The sequence below is a fragment of the Martes martes genome (genome assembly GCF_963455335.1).
Source record: "Martes martes genome assembly, chromosome: 15".
Taxonomy (NCBI): Eukaryota; Metazoa; Chordata; class Mammalia; order Carnivora; family Mustelidae; genus Martes; species Martes martes.
Genome location: NC_137903.1, coordinates 48,868,259 through 48,890,233, shown reverse-complemented (window position 1 = coordinate 48,890,233; position 21,975 = coordinate 48,868,259). Strand labels below are relative to the sequence as shown.

General features: G+C 43.3%; 1 protein-coding gene across 1 annotated transcript in view; it reads right to left on the bottom strand.

The window, feature by feature from the left end:
* The window catches only part of COLGALT2 (collagen beta(1-O)galactosyltransferase 2), a 99,258-nt gene that overhangs the window by 12,289 nt on the left and 64,994 nt on the right, over window positions 1-21,975 (bottom strand). The window contains exons 5-7 of the mRNA XM_080824928.1: window positions 18,879-19,083; window positions 13,289-13,408; window positions 3,335-3,411 (exon numbers count right to left, since the gene is read on the bottom strand). Of these exons, the coding sequence (XP_080681054.1) occupies window positions 3,335-3,411; window positions 13,289-13,408; window positions 18,879-19,083 (402 nt within the window). The remainder of the gene's footprint in view (window positions 1-3,334; window positions 3,412-13,288; window positions 13,409-18,878; window positions 19,084-21,975) is intronic.

Below are 21,975 nucleotides of genomic sequence, written 5' to 3'. Positions count from 1 at the left end.
CTTTGAGGGAATGGAGAAATGGAAAGGCTTCATCTCCACATCAGACTCATCCATGAAGTCCCCCAAAATATGCTTCCAGATTCCTTTCCTATGAGGGCTGGGCTCATCTGTAGCCCCTCACCTTAGCCCTTATGTTCCTGATGGCTGCCTGAAATACATACCTATCATGAAATCACATGAAACCACAGCAGGGAATTATGGGTAGTGAGACGGTCCTGACTATTCTCAGATTTAAGGAGCCATGGAAATACCTCAAGACTCATGAATGCCATTATAGGTAAATATGTGTATTCCCAAGGTCCTTTTGCTACAATGACAAACTCACTCTGAACATTAAACTAGGCCTCTAAGAGTAGGAGATTTCCACCGCCGGCAAGAAATATTGATGACATGTAGTCTGTAGCATAGAAAAGGAGACCCTACAGGAATAAATAGGATGGCGTTGGCTTCATCCTGACTTAACTAGCCAGATCACTTTGAGGAAGACATTGAATGCTTCACGGTCCATTCCCTTGTTTGTAAAAGGGAGAGTTGAACAACCTCACCTCACAAGTACAATACAGATTAAAATGCCTATGCTATGTGGTTTAGACAAAGCTTGCTTTATGTCAAGCCCAGAATAAAGAAGAAACTAGGTCTTGTAACCAGCCTGGGTACTGGGGATGAAGCTTTGGTTCACTTATTCTGAGTGTAACCATCAATATGTTCTATGTTTTACTGGATCAAAAGCTACAGTAAAATTTCAACCCATCCTTCCAAAATATTCTCACTTCCATCCATTTATATAGCTCTGGGCAAAGAAACTGATGGGAGAACAAGATGTCCTCTTTAAAGAAATTACCCTCTGATTTAGGGCAAAGTGAATTCGGGGCATCATGATTTCATTACTTCTCTGATTACCTAACTGAGTTGATTTCATTACTTCTCTTGATTACTTCACTGAGTATTTATTTTTAACATAATTTCTGTGGTGACTCTACTTGCCTTGTAACTTGGGACTTCATACTTAATGGTTGTGTTCTTTGACATTTCATGTTCTTCCTGTTTAGGATCACAGTGTGATGGGCCATGTTTCATCCCACAATTTTAAAAGATACGGAAAGGAAGGGGCATTTCCTCCCGTGTGTACATGGAGCTGCCCGAGGTCACTCCAGGAGAACAAAAACAAACCCAACCAAAAAATGAACAGAAACACAACAAAAAGTCCCCTCAAACCAGAGCCCTCTAGTCTGGGAAGACTTTAGTAAATAATAATTCAGTCCCAGCTTTTGCCAGGACAAGCGCAGTAAAAATTGTAGCCATGAAGGAGAAACACAGACGGCTTGCTCATACTTAGTGGATAGCAAACAGAGAAAGAGCCATAGAGCCAAATGCAGCCCAGACACCACCACCAAGGTCATGGAGTACTCGGAGAATGAAAAAAGCCCATGAAAACCCCCCTTTTCCACCATCTTATCTCTGTTCCTACACCCGCAGCACCTCCTCGAGTTGGCATTCCCCAGAAGACTTCCAGTGGGGACCCAGTCCCTATACCCCCAGCCAAAGGGAAGACCAGAGCTAGAAATCCTGGTTTTGTCCCATTGGATTTCCCTTGGCTTGTTCCTCTGAGGAATGTGTTTATTTAATTCACTTATTTATTTTTAGAGGAATGTGCCTAAATAGAAAAATGAATCTATGTAAAGACACTTGGGTCCTTTCACCTGGAGAACGCAGGGCTGACGAGGGTTGCAGGGAAGGCAGCTCTAGTGAGACGTGGAAGCCGGTCCGGTGTGTGATGGCGGCCAAACCTCTCTGCAGCCCCGATTGTTTAAAAAAATTATTTGCACTTTATTCTAATTCCTCTCTCCCACATTAAAACCATCTCTTCTCATTCTACCCTTCGTGGAAACAGCATCATAGCTGCTAACTCTTTCCATTTAATATTCAGGAAATACTCTTTCCCATTCCTGAAGCCCCGATTCACGTCAGTTTTATACAAGAACTACCAGTGTCCACCCCAGCAGCTTTTAGGTGGCCGTACCTGAGGACGTGTGTGATCCAGCAAAGAACGAGAAACAAGGCTTTTTCTTTGACTGGAGCGATGGTGGGAGCGCACAGCACAAAGCCTGGCCTCTACCATACCCAGAATCCATGGAAAAATTCTATCTCAGTTTGTGGATTCCTGAGGCACTGTCCTGCCCTCTAGATCACCGAAGGCTTGAATACTGATCTGCAGCTACATGCCCGAAGGGACCCACAAAGGATTCAGTGACTTGGGAGTCACACTTCGGGCACTCCCAAGTAGCTGTACTGTGTATTACCAAGAGAGGTATCTCTTTATACTCTTGCTTCCTTCTTCATGCAGTCAAAACTGTACAATAAACATGGCCCCTGGAGAGTTATGAAGTTCTTGCCCACTGAAAGGCGGAATTTCACAACAAATTTCTTTTTTTCTCTTTTTCCTTTCCCTCTCAATCCTGCCTTCAACCTTTTTCCATGGAAGAACGGCACAGAGAAAATAAAACACAGACTGTGCCAGAATGGTTTCTATGCACTCAGAATAGAGTTAAGGTCCTCTAATACTTAAACCATTATCCTCTTTACCCTTGAATCTTGATAGAAAGGTTCACAAAATAGGGGCGCCTGGGTGGCTCAGTGGGTTAAGCCTCTGCCTTTGGCTCGGGTCATGATCTCAGGGTCCTGGGATCGAGTCCCACATCGGGCTCTCTGCTCAGCGGGGAGCCTGCTTCCCCCTCTCTCTCTGCCTGCCTCTCTGCCTACTTGTGATCTCTCTCTCTGTTAAATAAATAAATAAAATCTTAAAAAAAAAAAAAGAAAGGTTCACAAAATATAGCGGTATCTGCTCCTAGAAAATATAAAATTTGCTCTTGATTAAATAGTAACTTCTTTCCAACCCAATGATTAATTCGTTTTCACCATGATGCTCCTTTTTAAAAAAAATTTTTTTTGTTTGAGTATCACTGACACACAATATTACATTAATTTCAGGTGCATGTGATTCTCTTTTTTCATCTTTTATCTTAATTTATTTATTTTTTTATTTTAAGTAGGCTCCATACCCAGCGTGAGGCTTGAACTCGTGACTCTGAGTCCAAGGGTTGCATACTACACTGACTGACCTGGCCAGGTACCCTAAAGGCTCCTTTTTTAAGATGAGCAAGCTGAGACACGTCACAAATTGAGAGGTTTTCCCAAGACCTTGGTGCCTTTTCAGCCGCCAAGCCAGTTTTGCTGGCTCTCAGATGTAAGATCTGGCTTGCCTTCCAATATGAACATGTAAGCATGCCACATACATGCACATGCGTGCACATGCACACAAAGACACCTTTCCTACCTCATCGAATCCCATCTTGTCTGGATATTTAGGGACAACTGAAACAAACTGGGAGGGTTCCATTGGAGGACCGTCAACTGGAAGACACAAGAAACACAAAGAGCGCTTTGTTAGTGAAAGGCTCAGGGAAGAGAACTCCATCCACACACCTGGTGTCTAGGAACACAGTCTGGATGTCCAGGATGGGGATAACTGCCCGGCAGTTCTCCAGGACTGAGTGGCTACAAAAGAACCCTGATGGCCAAGGTTTCCAGAATGCTTGTTCATATGCAGACTGCAATATTCACTCCATTTCCCTTAAGACTTATTTTCAGAGGAGATGAGAGTCAGTCTAGGGTAATGGTTAAGAGTGAAGCCTTTGGAGTCAGATGATCTGGGTCCAAACTTTGCTCTGTGAAGATCTGGAAGAGTTAAGTGACCTCTCCAAGCTTGTCTCTTCATGTGTAAAATCAGGATAATAAAAGTATATCTCTTGTATGGGCTATGGTAAGCGCTGTGAAGTGTGTAAACCTGGCGATTCACAGACCCGTACCCTTGGGGCTAATAATGCATTATATTTTAATTAAAAAAATTTTTAAAAAGTATATCTCTTAGGGTGTTGTGAAATTTAAATGAGACCTGCACACAAAGCACTCACCACAGTAAATGGACACAAGAAAAACTCAGTAACTTTTCAGCTGTTACTTAATGTGGCTCATAATGAAAGACCTCAAAAGTAGGCCAGACTTCTTCTAAATAATGCTTTCTCTGTATATTTTAAAGGGGACTAGTCTGGGACTATTTTTATCCCATTCAGGCAGATTTAGCTACAGGTATGCAAAAGGTCCTTTATTTTAACAGGAACTTGCCTTTGAGGGCCAGCCCACATCCCAAAACTTGGTACAGGGCTAACAGGTAAATTTCCAGGTAGGGGGACACCGCATCTTAAGTAATACAAGATTTACTTATTTCATACTCCAAAAAAAGTTTTCTTTACAAACTATACATTTGAAAGTTCGGAGGCAATATTCAGTGGGGAGTCTGGAAAGGTCTTGAGGATTTTTGGAATTGCAAATCCAAAGTACTCCTTTGGTTTTCCTTAAAGGGGTAATACAAAGAAAACACAGTGGAGAGCTGGTCGCTTGGGTGGCTTGAGGAACTGCTGGTGGTGGCCATCACTACTGTTCAGCAGTCGCCATCTCCTCCACTCCAGGCAGATGAGAAGAATCACTTCCTCACACTTGAAGTTGGTGATGGGCTCATGAATCTCTACTTCTCAGCTCTCCAAGCCCTCCTTCCACCCTGCCCCAGCCCACCACAACAGTCACAGTAGCAGATGATGATAAAGGAGAAGCCACACACATTTGAAGCAGCCTAGAATCATGTGCCAGCATCTGGAGGACAGGTGCCCAGAAGGACGCGAGGACCACTGCGGACTTCGCGTTGCAAGAAATAGGCCATTGCTGTAGGAAGCCAATGAGATTTTTGTCACTATTTGATATCCCAGCGTAACCTCTTCATCCTTCTGACTGAGATACTGTCCAAAGAGTATTATTTGTTTAATGTATCCTTCCCTGGGATATTAAAGAGAAACCATGACATCCAGTTTCACTTATGATCAGATGATGTGAAGTTGTAGAAGGTAGTGAGATGGGTTTCCTAAGTCCAACACAAGAACTGGTCTTATTCCTTCAAGCTTGACCCCTATGGTCACATTTTTGGGAATACACAGTGCCTGTGTTTCTGTTTCCATTAGAAGCCCAGAATATTTTGTTCCTTTGTGCTCCACCCCACTCCTCATTAATTTGTTTTAAATCAACAAATATTGTTGGAGGAGCCACCATGCACAGAGTCAGGCTTTTGAGAGAAAGGAACTTAGCATACAAACGCCTTCTTGTTCGTAATGTTGTTGGAGGATGCCTGGCTCTCCTTCCTTGAATCTTGGAGTTGGGAGGGGGTTACATTTTGAGTTCCCCTTTTCACGCTGTTGGTCTCTGTTTGGCACTTACATGGCCTGCGTGGCTTTAACACTTCAGCCAAAGAGACTGCTTTTAGCCACTTTGCTTCCATCAAACATGGGCGTCATTGCAATCACAAGACAAGTGTCCCCCACAAGCCACAAGTGGTTGGCTTCTGAAAGCCACCATTGAGCAAAAATATGAGAAATATGTCTGGGTTTTGTCCCCAAAGACTGAGCAAGGCCACGGGGAAAGACAGGGAATGATAAAGTTGGAACTAAGAAATTAACTGTGCAAGGAGAAGGGATGTGTCTTTGCCTCATCAGAGTTGAAGGTTAGGTATATCCCAGCTTTGGTTTGGGGTCATTTCTGACTCCATCATTCATAATTTGAATCCCTCTCTAGACATAGCCCCTCACTGTGCCACACCAACTGAGACAATATGCTTCATTGGCTCCTGGATAGTTTCAAGACCTAGGAATAATAATCACAGTCACTATGATAGAGATCTTATTATCCACTGAACTCTGGGCTACACTCTTGACATATATAGTCACAGTTATTTAATTTTCACATGTCCCTATTTTTACAGATAAGTAAATAAAGGCTTCAACAACTTGCCCAAGGTCACAGAGCTGATAGAGCTGGTATTTGAACCTAAGTCTGCCTCCTAAACCCTTTACCCCCGTTCGGCCTGCCCCCAAAGCTGGTCCTTGGTAGTCACTGGCATCAAGCTGGCTTGGCAAGTGGGCTGAATTCACAGCTCAGTTAGCCAAGTCTTTCTCCTGGGTGACCATTTTTTTGTAGTCTACACTGGACATACACCATCCAGCAGCATACAATGCACCAGCCCAGTCATGCCCCCCCCACCAAAATATTTGAGAGATCATGTTTGTACCAGATCCTAACTAAATCATAATCATTTAATCATAAACCTAAAGTTGTCCTGAACTTCTTCGATTGCTGTAGTCACCACCCTAGCTCTCAGATCCTCACTCACCATGATTGGGCTATTTTTTTTAATTTAATTAATTAATTTACTTCTTTTAGAGAGGGAGAGAGCATGAGCTGCTGGGGATGGACAGAGGGAGAGAGAATCTTAAGCAGGCTCTGCATTCAGCATGGAGCCCAACGCCAGGCTGGATCTCACGACTTTGAGATCATGACCTGAGCCAAAATCAAGAGTCAGACACTTAACGGACTGAGCCACCCAAGCGTCCCCATGCTTGGGCTGTTTTAATATTTTCAAACTCTCATGCACTTAATCTCGCCTCATTCTAACTCATTATGCACACTATTGTCAAAATAGTCTTCTTCAAGCACAATGCTGTTCTCAACAACAACGGTCACACTAAACACTTTGTAATTCGTTAAGTGCTTTCATGTTCATGACATCATTTATCCTCGTTTATCTTTTGGTTGTTTTTATAGATGAAGAAATTGAGACCCACCCAGATGAGGACTTGCCCAAGGTCAAATAGGGAGTAACTGGTGCCAAGATCCAATAGTGAGTAATTGGTCAGATCACTGGACCGTCCGACTTCATGTCCAATAATCTTAATAATCTTTACATGACATTCTGTGGCTTCAGAATGTTGTTACTGAGAAGGGGCACCTGAGGTCTCCCATCAGCTCATGCTCTGACTTGCAAGACCAATCCCCACACGCCTCATATAACCCTTTGACTTCTTTCACCTTCATAAGAGGGAGCCTCCAATTTTCTGTGCAGGAAGCACATTCCCAAATTTTCTGTATGGCTCCTAACATACAAAGCGAGTGAGTATGGGTAGAGTGATGGGCAGAGTGCTTCCTGCGAGCCTTAGCGGGTGCTATACCCCAGCTCCCAGCCCACCCCAGCTCCTCGCTGTGCTCTCTGAAACTCCAGTCTGTAGTCCATCAACTCCTTGACATTTCAGTCCCTTACTTTCTCTGAATGTCTCTTCACCTTTTTATTTTAACTAAAACTTGGTTTCCTTTGGAGGACACTGCTTCCCTTTCACCCATCAGAGTAGAAGCTGATTTTTCTTATCTCCCCCAATTCCCCTCCCAAACTGTTTCCCTTTCATCCCTCAAAACTCCCAGTTTCTTGAAGTGTGTATTAGCCCCCTCTGCCCCCTGGTCATGCCTCCTCAGCCACTGATGATGACAGCCTTGGGCTCACAGTCTTGCTGTCCCTGCCATCATTCTTGAAACTTCAGCATCCGTGTGGTGATCCACCGGACGACCGGGATTCTAGCTCCTGCACCAACAATCATTCTTTCAGTGACCCACTACCATGTCCCCTTCACCTCTTCATGTCCTCAGGTCCATCGGTACCCAACCTAGATTTCTTGAGCTGGCACTCTAACCCCCAACTCCCTTAGAAAGACTCTTGATTTGCTTCCACGGATCTTGCTTGGTAAAATCCCAGGCCTGCTTGAACTTGATTATCCATTTTCTCAATCCCAAGAATACTGCAAGAAAAATTCACACAGTTGTGTTGACTGAATCACTTTAAAATTACAACCACAGATGTCACACTGGCACTGGACGCTGCCAAATGATGCAACTATGCTTCCATAGTAAATTTACTTTCCCACTCTCCGAGCGATCTGTTTTACGCCTTATCCTCTCTCCCGGCACCTCCAGCATCCCTCTCGAGCTGATGAACTATATACTCCATAAAGAAAATACTCAAAGTAGACCTACTTTTCCTTCCACCTCAAGCCCACAAACCCAGCTGCATCTGTACCTACATGTTCTGCCTTCCCATCTGCTAGCGTGCAAGAAGTATCTCTGTTCCCACCTTGGACAACGTCTCCAATTCTGCCCTAGATTACAACGCCTCTTGTTTTCTCAAGGACTTCAGCCTTACAACTGCTTTCTCCTCTTCTACATCACCCAGTTCTCCTTATATACGGGATCCTTCTTGTTCATATATGAATATGCTAAAAATCTATCTTAAAAATAATACAACACAAAACAACCTCTCCTTTAATCTCTCATTCCCCTTCAGCCACCATCCTACTTCTCTGTCCCCATCTCGACAAGATTCCACTTTCTCATCTCCCCATTGTCCTCCCTTTGACCTACTCCAGAGGGCTTGTGTCCCCATCATTGCACTGTAGTGGCTTTTATCAAGGTCATCACAGATCTTTATCTTGACAGAACCAATGTTAAATTCCCTATCCTCCTTTTATTGGCCTTCTCGGCTGCATCTGGCTCCTTCCTGAGACATTTCTCAATCTTTCCTTCCAGCTTTTTGGCTGTTTGTCTCCCCCCAGGGATCTGTCCTATTCCCTCCCCTCTTCCCTTTCTATGATCTTTTACTAAACAAGTTTGCACTGTTCCATGACTTCAAATGTCCTTTTAATGCTAATGACTTTCAAATGTGTCTTGAGCTGGAGTATCTTCCCTGAACTCCACAATCATATCCAAGTATCTCCTAACTTTTTCACTGAGATGTTTTAAAAATATCGTAAGTTTACATGACCAAAACTTCCCTCACCTCCCTGCCACAGCTTGCACCCCCACCACCATTTTCTCTCACCAAGAGAGAGGTACAGCTCCTCCTATACTTAAATGTCTACACCACGACTGAGTGATCTTTCTATATGCATACATCACATTATGCCACTCCCTCTGCCCCATCCCAACCCATTATCCCATTACTTTTAAAATAAAATCTGAATTCCTAGCTGTGGTCACAAGGCTCTGTCTGATCCAGACACTTCTTCCTTCATGACCTCATCCCCTTCTACTCAACTCCTCTGTACTCTGACCACACTGGCCTTAGAGCATCACAAGCTCTCCTAATAGCCTTTATAGTTTTTTGGAGCTTTTTGTTGTTGTTTAGTTTTGTTTTGTTTTAAGTAGGCTCCATGACCAGTGTCAAGCCCAATGCAGGGCTTGAACTCATGACCCTGATATCAAGATCTGAGCTGAGATCAAGAGTCAGATGCTTAACTGACTGAGCCACCCAGATACCCCTGTAGTTCTATCTTCTTGGAACACTGTTCCCCCAAATATTCATGTGGCTGCTCCCCTGATAGATTGTCTATCTCTCTGTGTTGGAATATAAATTCATTGATGGTGAAGTTTCTGCTGATTTTGCTAACTGCTATATCTCCAGCGTCTTGAACAATGCATGGAATATAGTTAAGTGTTTAATCAGTACTTACAGCCCCACTCTCTCTTCTAAAATATTCCCTGTCTCCTACTGCTTTCAGGATGAACATCCTGCCTTAGGTGGTTAATTCAAGGGCCACAACAGTTAAGTCACCCCAACCCTCAAATTTTATTTACTTCTATTGTTCAAAGCCAGCCCTTTCAAGGGTGAAAATGCTTTTTGGATGTTATCTTTGCTTGGTCTGTTTCCTCTGCCTATAGTGCCCTCATACCACTTCTTCTGTTTAAACTTCTAGCAAAGCCCAGTCTGAGAAACACCAGGGCTTAGTGGACTCTCTTAGAACACACCTGCCCACAGCAATTTCTCCCTATTCCAAACCCAAACTGCTCTAATATGTGCTTACAAAGCACTATACTGCACTATTGGGATCTTTTAATGGTTGTCCTATGTCTCCAGTTAAATATCTACACCCAAAACAGAGAATGGTTGTAAAATGTTTTGAATCCCCAGTACCTTCATAGAGTGACTCATAGATTGTAGGAAGGCATTCAAAGTTTGTACATAAATATAATTCTTGTTCTAAGGCTGCAATTGGTATGGTCTATTAGCAGCCATTTCCTTAATGCCCATTGGATTCCAGATGCTGTGCAAAATGCTTTTAACATCTGGATCATCTTTCCTGAGGACACTTGACAGATATGATTTCATCATTAATCTTTTTCTTAATCTTACAGTGCCCTCTAGTCTATATTTCTGCATTATGACCCTCGAAGGTTGTTTTTCTGATCATTTTTCTTACTCCAATTATGTTCTACTTTTTAAAATTCAGAATCTGAAATGTTAACAAAATTATAACTGAAGAAGGTAAATACAAGAATTAAATAAAATGCTGTATATAAAGTGCCTGGTACTAGAATTGGTATGGTTTGGGAGGTCAATAATGAGAGCTATAAATTACAGATTCTTCTCAGATGAATTCTACTTACACAGCATGGTGTTGTGCATAGTTGTGATTTATAATAATTAAAAACTTTATTGACAATGTGTGTGCTTCTACATACAGGGAAGCTTCTGTGTTCTCAGTTCTATGGGGGGAAAAAAAAGAGAAGGCAAGGATCTCACTGGCCCTCTCTGAGCTGACATCTACTTGGAGTCAAGGCTGATGGCCATGAAACAGGGGTGGTAAGGGGCCGTCCATAACCAAAGGTCAAACTGAGCCCTAATAACCACGTTTCAATGTTTTATGGAGTTGATGTCCATTATTTTATTTGTCTCTCCCAAGCCTGCAAAGTGAGTGCTATTATCTTCAGCCTACAGATAAAATAACCAAAGCTCCCTTCCTAAGGGACAGAGCTTGGTTTGAAATTCATTATTTTGGAATCGCGTTCAATGCTCTTTGCAATACAGTTTTCATGCATTTCCTGTTCGTTCTTTCAGTGGTTTGGTCATCCATTCAGCAACAAGTTGTTTGATACCAACCATGTATCATGCACCGGGCTAGGTGATTGGGATAAAAGGCAGTAAGATACCGTCCTTGTCTAGAACACAGACAACAGGCAGAAACAGTATGTATTCAAGAAATTCACACCAAAAAAATTGCTAAGGGCTGGTTCAAGAAATACTGTCACAATGAAGCAGCTCCCTATTCAATTCTCATTCCCCCCATGAAGACTGGATTTTTGTTGTTGTTGTTGTTGTTCGTTATCCCTATTATTCTCTATATATTTGAGAATAGTAGTGTTTCTTGTTGCTTTTTTCAAACCCAGGGACACTGAGATGAGGAGAGACTGGATGGCTTACAAGCTACCATGCACACCAGCATGCAAAGGTTGTGACGGCAGGAGCTCTGCCCTCTTCATTCCGACTGTAGTCCAGGGACGCACTTTGCTCAGCACCACCGATGCTCTCCGGGTACACTGAGCTGGCCGATGTTTTGCAAACAGAAGCTTATGTAAATACAGTAAAAGAGTCTGTTATTTAAAGGACTCTTATGAATCTTTTAAATTACTATTGTCTTTATTACCTTCAGGTCCCAACCATGTTTCTTAAAAAAAAAAAAATCTGTGTTTCTTCTCTATTTTCTTGCTTCTTAGTTACTTCTCAAACACTCTGAATTCTCATTCAGCCTTTTCAAAATCATCCTCATTATGGGCATTAGCTGAAAAAAATCCACTGGACTTCTCAGTATTTCTCTTACTTGAACTTCCTTCCATATCTCACACTCCTATTTTATTGAAATTCTGGGATGTCACATAATCTTGTGGATGAATCTCAACTCAACTTCTTTAGGCTTGATAGATTCATCTCTCCATCTTCTCACTGGACATTTCAACCTAAACTCATTCATTCTTTTACTCATTCAATTATTCAACAAATATTTATTGGATGCCTACTAGGCAAAAGACTATGCCTTGAGACAAATATGATAAATAAGGCATTTACTGTCTGAAGGTGGGAAGCAGGAAATAGATATTCACAAGCAACTCAATGGGCCTAAAAATGAACTCATGGTTTTTCTCCTTTATTCTACAAGCTCTATACCATTTAAAACTACTACAGTGATCCCAAAGCATTCAAGTCAGAACTTAGAAATTTTTCTCTGCTTCCCTTTTGCTCAGCCATAGACTGTGGCTGAGTCCCTTCAAGCCTATATCACAAGGTTCCCTTAATCTCTTCCTTCCTCTCCATTCTCCCTGGTCCTACCCTAGCTCGGATCCTTACCATCTATCGCCTACTTTACCATGTAATGTCCAAAATGATCTCTTCACCCCTGGCCCGAGACCAGCCATCCCCGCCCCACCCTACTCCAGCCATACTTCTCTTACCATAAGAGAGACCTTTCTAAGTTCAGATTTCAATCAGACATTCTCTGCTAAAAAATGTCTTTAAGAGTTCCCCTCCTTTCAGGAAAAGTCCAAACACCTTCTTATACATTAGGTCCTTCTGGCTGGGTTCCTGCCCACTTTCTAGCCTCACTTCTGCTGTGCCTCCTCAACCATCCCCACTGTCCCTCCCCACCACATCCTACACTCCCATGATGAATAATGGAATTTCTCAGATGTGAAAAAGAAATGAAATATTCCATCCTCTGGGAATCCATTTCCAACATCCTCCCCTAGGCAGAGTTCATCCATTATCTTCTTCTTTAGCCACACTGCACATTCTACATCCTAATTAGTACAGCAACCGATAACTGAGCATCTACCGATTCTGACATCATGCTAGACCCAGAGGCGATAATGATGCAGTGTTAAAGGACATGAGCTTTGCAGGTAGCAAGATTGGTTCAAGTCCCAATTCATTGTTTGTTTAGCAAAGTGATCTAGGGCAAGTTGCTGACCCTCTCTCTGACTCCATTTTTCATCTGTGAAATGGGGATAATAAAAACCCTTTCACTGAATGTTGTAAGGATTAATGAGACTATGGACAAAAAATGCTTGCCTAGTATCTGTTACATGACAAGCTATTATTAAGTTGAAGTAATAATTATTGTTATTGGACTTTTTATATATATATCATGGAGAATTTGCCCCCAAGCCCTAAGGTTTTGTCTTCATTTCACAACTAAGGAGGTTAGATTGCTTTTCCAAAGCCATATAATTTGTAAGCAGTAAAAGTTTAGGGTTCAAATCCACATGACAAAACAGCATTCTAGCTATTATGACCTTGTGTGAGATGTATTTCCTGTGTGCCCAGCTTCGCCACCTGGATCGGAAGCTCTCCAAGGGCAGACCTTGTCCTATTCATATGTCACATAGGAGAAGTTTAAGAACGAATGAACAAGTAAATGTTTCAGCCAAGGTGGACTGATGGCTGTGAGATCTCGGTCCTGGGGGAGGTAAAGAAGGGCTGGTATGGTCACGGTGGCAAGGGAACAGGAGGCATCCCCCAGGCTCCGGGGTCACTCACTCATCGCCTCTATCTGCACGTGGATGAGGTTCTCGATCTCCTCCTGCAAGGTCTGATGGGGCTTCAGGGGGATGGGCAGGTAGCCGTAGTGCTCTCGGTTGCAGATGTACATCTGGATGCCTGAGGACCCAAGACAGCAAAAAAGCAACCAATCAGAAAACAGAGTTCTTAGTTCTCTAGAGACAACTAAGGGGACACACACACACACACACACACACACAGGGACTCCAAAATCCTTAGACTGTGGCTGAAGCTGAGTTTGGCATCGAAACTGAACAGTAGTTGTTTCAGACACTGTCTGTAGACCTCAAAAATGCTCTTTATTAAGAAAATTTAACGCAGCATTGGGGGCTAATAAAAACCATGGGCCATTCTTCAGCTCAGAGGAAATTGATTTTTTTCTCTCCGAAGAAAAAGCATACCCGTGGTCTGAAAATGAACACGAAAGGCATGAAGGGATCAAAGGAGGCCAGGAATTCCCATTCCAGAGAACAGAATGGAACACTGTGGTCCGCCTACAGGAAATAACAAGAAAATGAGGAATCAAATCCGCATTTGATATGAAAGCAAACAGGAAGATCCTGCGAGGCTGACAGATTATTAAAGCTAAATCTGGGCATATGGAGAACAAAAACCAAAGGAAATTTAGAATTCTCCATGGCGTCTCCATGGTTTTATTTCTTCTCTTAGCAGGCACGGATTGGGAGTCAACTAAGAGACGTGAAACTTGTATAACAGATTCATAAAGGGACAAAAGTCTGCATTTCAAGTCCTGGTGAGGATCTGCAGTGTAGCAATACCAGAAATATGTGCCAGCCCTCTTGTAGTCAACATTGGTCTCCAGGCCCCATATGGTTAACTCCAAGAGCTGCCAGCACTTCTGTTTAACCAGACAGCTGGGAATATAGGAATCAAGATGGTCTCTTAGAGATCCAACAATTGACAGTCCTGCCTAATGAAAAGATTGCTTAATTCAAAGGATGAGTCTGCCAAGCTCTGCTCCGTGGGTCCAAGCTTCTGACTGGTTAATTGCTGTAATCATCTATGCTTTCCAGACACAGAATTACCTGCATAGTGACTTCTCTATGTTGTGCAGATGACATTTCCTCCAGTCAGTTCTATCACCTGCCAAATCAGGCGAAGCTGTCTCATGGTATTAACAGAGAAGAACGGGGGAAAGAAAAGGGCCTTTATCCTCCTCTTTACTGAACCTGGCTCAAATCAGGGCTGGTCCAAGATGCACGGTCGCTTCTCCTGCTTCTCCAAGTGAACTCACTAACTCTGCTGTTTGCCCACGCAAATGCTTCTGGGGAGCTTCAAACCCAAATGCAGCCTCTTGCAAAGTTATGATGAGATCAGGAAATGGAAGGAAAGTGATTTCATGTTTCGGTTGCCTCTCGATCCTAATTAGGTAAATCATTTTACCACTCACCTTTCCAAAGCTTCAGTAAAAAGGGACAGGAGACCTAGCAAAGCTGTCCATCAAATGTGGAGGGACAAGAAAGGTATTTTCACACAGGCAAGGTTATACGTATTTATTTACTATCGCACTTTCTCAAAAAGCGACTGGATGATGTGGGAGAAAGAGAAGGGGGGAGGGGTAAAGGGAAGGAGAAGAGGAGGGGGTGGATCACAGAAAACAAGGAAGACCTGAGACATAACTGACGGGGGCGTCCATGTGGGAGGGAGGGGAAGGGTGTCTGGGGTTGGGGTCAGTAGGTGTGGTACCACTCAGATGCGAGCACATTGGAAGGCTCCAGGAGAGACATCTTGACAAACATGCAAAAAGAACATCTGAAAAATCAGACCATTCTAAGAGAGGTTTTAGACGATTAGGGCTTAGTTTTAGATTGTATAAGGAATAATAGAACTAAGCAAAAACCAAAAAGGCCATTTTTAATTTAAAGATGGAAGGAAAATTAACATAGTCTATAAGTGAGTCAGCTTGGAATTAGGTTTGCATCACTCTATTATTTTTTCTTTTTTAATTAAAAACATTTTTAAATTTAAATTCAATTAGCTGACATATAGTACATCATTAGTTTTTGATGTAGAGTTCAATGATTCATTAGTTGCTTGTGACGCCCAGTGCTCATTACATAACTCTAACAACAAAAACACTGGCCATGATCTATCTTAAATCACCATATAATTCTATCAAGGGGGCAGGGGAGAATGTGTTTGCACTGAGAGGGCACAGGGAGGACAGAGAGCTAACTCCTCACCTTCCATAGTGGACAATCGATAATGCCTCAAGTAAAATCAGAGAATTGAGAAGTAGCAACACGAGCACATTATTTAGAAACAGGGATATAATACTACATGTCTACCATCATCTGTTGGAGTTAGGTGTCTGTCTTTTAGAAGAGGGAAATGTTGGTATGGGGGGTAATGTGTAGGGGACTTCAAATTTTATAATAAATCTTGGAACACTCTTTGAACTCTTTCAACTACATACGTGGGTAACTTGATAAAATCATAAACATTTTAAAAGGAAACGTGTTGATCATTAGTTAAAGTCTACGAAGGAATCTGGTACTCGCAGTGAAAGCTACTACTGGAGAAAACTATTTTCTGTCCCTTCGGAAAAGAACGATAAATGAAACTATACCTCAAAGCTCTGTACTTGTCTTGTGAAAATATCAGACATGTTCTTGTGCTCACATAGTACCTTAACACAGCAAACTGATATGCTTATTTTTAATCGATTTGATGACAAATCAGATTCGGAAGGGCTATGACTTGTCCAAGGTCACACAGTAAGTCATTAGCATGAAACCTTGGTCCCTAAAGAGCCAAAGCCAAGTAAGGGGACCTTATCTGCCCAGGGTTCTGAAGCCAAGTCTCAGAACCAGAACTAACTCTGAGTTGCCTTTCTTAGGCACTTTGATTACTACCAGCGCCATGTAGGAGGCAAATCTGCCTGCCCATCACCCACATCTCTTGCTTTTCTTGACTCAACAGCAGACATTCAGAAGATGACTGACTGGCTGGCGCCAGAGATGGCTCCTGTGGCCACGATACAAAGCCCACATCCCTGGCCACAATGGGAAGTGAACTCCTGACTTTGGCTTCCTTATAGCCACAGAGACTTGTCTATGACCCCTGCGCTCCCCTCTGGGGCTAGATCAGCGGCCCCTCGCCAGCGCACCAGCACACTCGGATTGCCCCTCCCGCTCATCCACCGCATGTGGCGACGACTGGAGTTAGAGGTGAAGGTTAAGGATCCAGGTGTGCGGTTAGACGGTCCTGCTGGGTACCTGCAGGCTCTTGACTGCTTTTCGAGCATTTAACGAATGAAGCTTTGATGGGTGAAACACAGCTGGGAAGCTACACAGAGTGAGAATAAGAGAATGAATATCATCGTTCATCAGGGGAGAAGGGGAGTGCTTTGCTTTGGATCTCCAAAGCTCCCGTGGGCCGTACAGGGCTCCCAGGCTCATTCTTGTCTCCCCTGGAAATACTTCGAGAGAAGTTCAAGTGCCACCTTGGAGCCACAGGACTGTCAGGAAAGCTCCTTCATTTCCCCCAAATGACAGCAATTCTTTCCGGCTTGACCCCTGACGCGTTCCCGGTTTATGCCACCAGTGTGACCCTCAGCTTGTCCTGCCTCACAACTACTACCAGTGTTTCCACATGTGAAGACCTTATCTCCCCCAGTAACACAGGGCCTAACACGATGCCAGGCATGAAGGCAAGGCCTAGGGCCTCTTTCTCTTCTACCTCTTCTCTCCCCTGTCGAATCACCAGATAGCTTTGGGCCTCTCCACCTGTTTCCAATGTCCTGGGAAGGCCTATGGGATTCTGACCCACAAAAAAAGGAAGTTTGAGTGAACAGGCCAAGCAAAGGACAGAGCTGAAAAATTCCTACGGAGCCCATGTCACTCTCCAGTCCCAAATCCAGTTCTTGATTAAAAAAAAAATCCTAATAATTGAGTGCTTGGGTCATGATAATACCTTATGCACTATCGAAGAGGGCTCTGTTAAGCAAAGGCCATTACTGTACTTGTGAACAGTTCACTTTCTTGGAACATCCTTACTGCAGGCTTGGAAGCAAAGGGACTGGCACAACCCAAGGGAATGAGACGGTCCCAAGTCTGCTTCCCATCCTGGAGAAGTCAGAGCAAATCACCGACGGAGTTTTAAAAGGGCAGTTTCCAATAACTTTGACCCAAGAACCTTCATAAAAACTCCCAATCCAGATGAGGATAGGAACCCTGCTTTGGCCTTGACCCAGGGTTCAAGAATGCCTACACCTGGCCCAAGTATCTAAATGGCTGTAGCAACCAAGAGAAAATAATCAGCCTTCCACATTTCCACCAAATATTCTCATTCCTACCAACTCTACAACTGATGAGTGGGATACCGATGGCTTTAAAGATGGCCTGATGCGTAAACTATAGCTTGAGTTTGTATCAACATTCTTACCTGCCAGCAACCTGCCTCAGTTTCCTGGGGTCCTGATCCCATCCCCCCTAACGTAGATGACCACACGAGTTTATGCACCACCTGTCTGGTTTCTTAGCTCACTTTTATTGGTGGTGAAGTGGCACTTTTCTGGCTCATGGATAGTGGGACCTGACTTCTCTCAGGAAAGTCTCAGTGATCTTGAGAATACAGCTTTGCTTGAGGAATGTCGTGTGTCTTCCTGCTGAGTTGCCAGAGTGAATGAAAGCCTCCCTGATGGCATGTGCAGGCGACGCAAGAGAAATGACTTACCCTCCTACTGACTTGTCATCCTCAAAAAGCCTACGGACCCCACTGGAAACGTTTCCCAGTGGTTCTTGAAAGACTCTGGCTCTGCCTTTCCTTCCATGGGGACTGTGGCAGAAACTGCTGGTCACCTTCACAGATCTGTCCCCTCCTCCTTTAGAGTAAAAGAACTGGGGCTCTAGACTGCATAGAATCAAAAGCACATTCTGAACCCTGCTTCCAGTTATGTGCTGACCTGTGACTAAGTTCTGGTTAAGGGGACATGCATGGAAGTGACACATTCAAGTCCTTAAATGAGAGTGCCCTTCCCTCTCCAACTTATACTCACTAGCTAGAACGCATCTATAGAGATGAGCTGTCTTGGGTCATCCAGTTAGGGTTGATACTCATGGAGGATGGAGAAGCAACAGAGAAGGAGCCAGGGGTTCTGAAAACTTTGGGGAACAGAGCCACTCCGCCAGTTCAGACTTTTTAAAGAAGAGATGAACTTCTATTTTTAAAGTCTGGGGTCTTTGCCATTGTTGTTTTGGGCTTCTGTCACAGTTTCCTAAATAATTAAAAATTCCTGTAGGGAACAAAATGACGCAGCAGCATCACAGAGAAGAAATCACCTGCTCCTGGTGGCCACCACCAGCACTGTCTCCCCAGTAGTCAAAAAAAGAGAGAGTGGATTTCTGAGGAGGGGCCAGCCCTGGCTCTTGGTCTCTGGTGCTCGCAGGGACAGCAACAGATGGTCCTGAATTGCAAATCAGTGTCCCTAATACCACCTGAAAGGAAAGGTTTATATAGGCCCGTTTTATACGAAGATGCACAAAACAAAGGAGCTGGGTATTCACAGTGTTTCCATGGTGACAGGACAACTGAACACAACCAGTACCTGCTTGCCGGCTGGAGAAGGCAAAGACAATGATGTCATCAAAGGTCCAGGTATAGTCCTGGTGCGGGGGATAGAACACCAGCTTGTCAGAGGCTTCCTTCCTGAGGTCAATCAGGAAGGTGGAGTGAACCATGGGGACGGGAAAGCAGCCCATCCTCTTCCATTCTCTGATCTGAAGGTAGTCTGGGGTGCGTTTATAGAAGCCCTGGAAAAGAGAAATAGGTGGGCTTTGTTCTCGGATCCGAGACCTTCATCTTTCCCAGTCTTCCGCTGGGCTCCTTCCTTCCGAGCCACCACCAGAGTTAGGGAGAAATCCCCAAGCAGAGTCATTTCCCTCTTCTGATCTGGGCCTAAGACTTTCCAACAGAGCTCAAGAAATGCTATTCGCAAAGAAAATAACACTTCAAGGTTCTTGTTATCAGAAATAATTTTGGTTTCGGCCTACCTCTGGATTTCATGATCTCATAAAAGTGTATTTTATGTGGATGTATGATTGAATGTGAAGTGTAAGTATTAAGAGGTGGGGGGGGCAGAGCAGTTAAAAGCAGAGGTTCTAGTGTTTGGCTACCCAAGTTCAAGTTCTATCTCAGCAGCTTATTGTCTGGAGGTACCAGTCAGGGGACTCAACTTTGCTGTGCCTATTCCCTCGTCTGTAAACCAGGAATGATGGCACGGTCTACGCCATGGGCTTGCCTGTAAAAATTCGGGAAGTTAAATCTGAAAATTGCTTAGAATAGTGCCTAGCACCCAGAAAGCATCAAAAAAATACTGGCTAATACTAAAATTACTACGTTACGTGGCTAATATTTTTAACGAAATATACAGTACTTAAACATAGAAACAGGGTCCTTCCGTGCAGTTACTTATTCAATATTCTGGTGAAGCTGCCCCTGCCCCACACTCTTTTTGGGGATACATCTTTAGAAAGTTCTTTCTGGATGAGCACACAGGACAACCAGCTTCCTCACTCTGTGGTTTTGAACACACTGGCTTGGAAAAACCCAGCTTGGTTTCCCTCCAAATTTAACTGCTTATTCGAGAAACATCTACTGGGCGCTTGCTGGATCCCAGGCACTGTGTTTAGATGCTGGAGACTTAGCAGTGAACAGGCATCCCCAGTCTCAGCCCTCATGAAATATGGCGTCCACGGGAGCTTACCCTCCAGTGGCACCAATTATATCTTGACTGTTGCCAAAGCTCAACTCTGTTCCAGAAAAGGTGATGATGTATGATGTATGTGAGAAGTTGTTACATGGATGTGAAAGCTTTGAAAGGCATTTCCAAAAATGTTCGAGGCTCATGGAATGAGTGTGAGCCAGTACCCTGAAGGGTGTCACAATACTCCGCGGACAGAGAACTTCTCCTATGTTCATCGATCGTCACCTTATTTTATGGTCACGTTTTCTGCTGAGGTGTCAGCACCCACACGTTAGGCACGGCAGCGTCTTCTATCTCTGCAACATTTCCTTCAAGGCCTAAGTAGGTGTTCTGGCTGAGCTCACCCTAACACTGACATGTGATGACGTAGAAGGATCACAAATTAAGAACTTGAAAGACGCGAGTGTCAGAATCATCTTAACCTTCCTTTAGCTGTTTGATCTCAGTCCCTGTTTAACCGCTTTGAGCTGACTTTTGTCTCCTGAAAAATGGGATAACAGCCGGTTGGTCTGTCTCGTGGGATTACCGAATGGACCACGTGTGATAAGTCTGTGAAGATCCTTTGATAACTGTAATTCATTACGTGAAGTAGTATTACTGCTACAATGTTTTATTAGCCTTCAACTTAAGGATTGCTTAACATCCTTCAGTTCATGAGCATTCTTCCAAGGGATAAAGGCAACACTGGTTCTTTGAAGGACTGCCTAGGAACACATGTCAAATACAAAGTTCTAGACTACTTAGGAACAATATTCTCGGAATGAGAAGTTTGGAAAACTCATGACGATGAATCATTGAATATCCTGAGTATGAGCAGAAGGAAGCAGAGAAAATGAGAGCAAGAAAGAGAGAGAGAATGAATACGCCTTCTGCAGACAGCAGAGGTGACAGATGTGTCTTTTTTTGACAAAAAATGAATGTTGTTGGTAATAAATAATTCCTGTTCTTGGCCAGACAACACCAGGGTCATTTTGTTTTGGCTGTGTTTAAGGTCTCTGGAAACCAGGGCTTGCCTTTAGCTTATGAAGTCATTGGCTGCTTCTGTTCCTACCCTAGCAGAAGTCTGACTAAGGATGGTAGAAAGCCAAAAAAAAGATAGAACAAATTAGAATTGCCCCTAAGTTGCTCTCTATTTTACTGTGCAAAATAAGTGAGCACATTTCTCCTGTTTGCTTTTAATGATTAAAGCAAATAAGGAGATAATAAAAACCTAGAGGCTGTAGTTATGAGGGTAATCCACCCGTTTTCCTGGTGTCAACGCATAACTCATTAAAAACAGCCCTCAAGTGATTCTACCATGTGAAACACTGCAGATTATTAACCGAGAGGGTATGAATTTAAATGAACTTAATAAAACGTCCTCTCCCCAAGGAACTGAATATCTTTTATAAATATGAACTCAATGTCTCTTTAAAAGAGATGGGGAGAGCATGGCATTCGCGATCTCTCAGAACTGCAGGAAATAACTGGTCCCACAGTGGGCTAGAGCTACTGTTTGTCAGAAATTTCAGAAATTTTGCAAGCCAGTTGACATTCTGGTAGCTTAAAATCTGTTTAAAAAAATGTTAATTCCCACCATTCTAAAATACCACAGACGGTAACTTTGCATATTTTTTTTGTCATTCTATCGCCAAGTGGCTACACTGCAATTACTTAACTTCCCCTCACTTTGACAACATTTAAGTTGTTTCACCTGGTGGGAGTAGCAGTAGCAAACCGGCAAATGTGACCAATCAGGGTTCTTCCCAACAGAGAGCCAGTTATCAAACATTTATCAGCATACCCTTGAACTCATTCTGCATCCAAAACCAAACCAAATATAAAAGAGGGACTCAAAATTTAACCCTTTGAGCATGAGAACACAGTTAACATGCATTTTTTCCCCTTAGCACAGCTTTATCCCATATTGATAGATACTACATTGATCAGCTTATCTCTT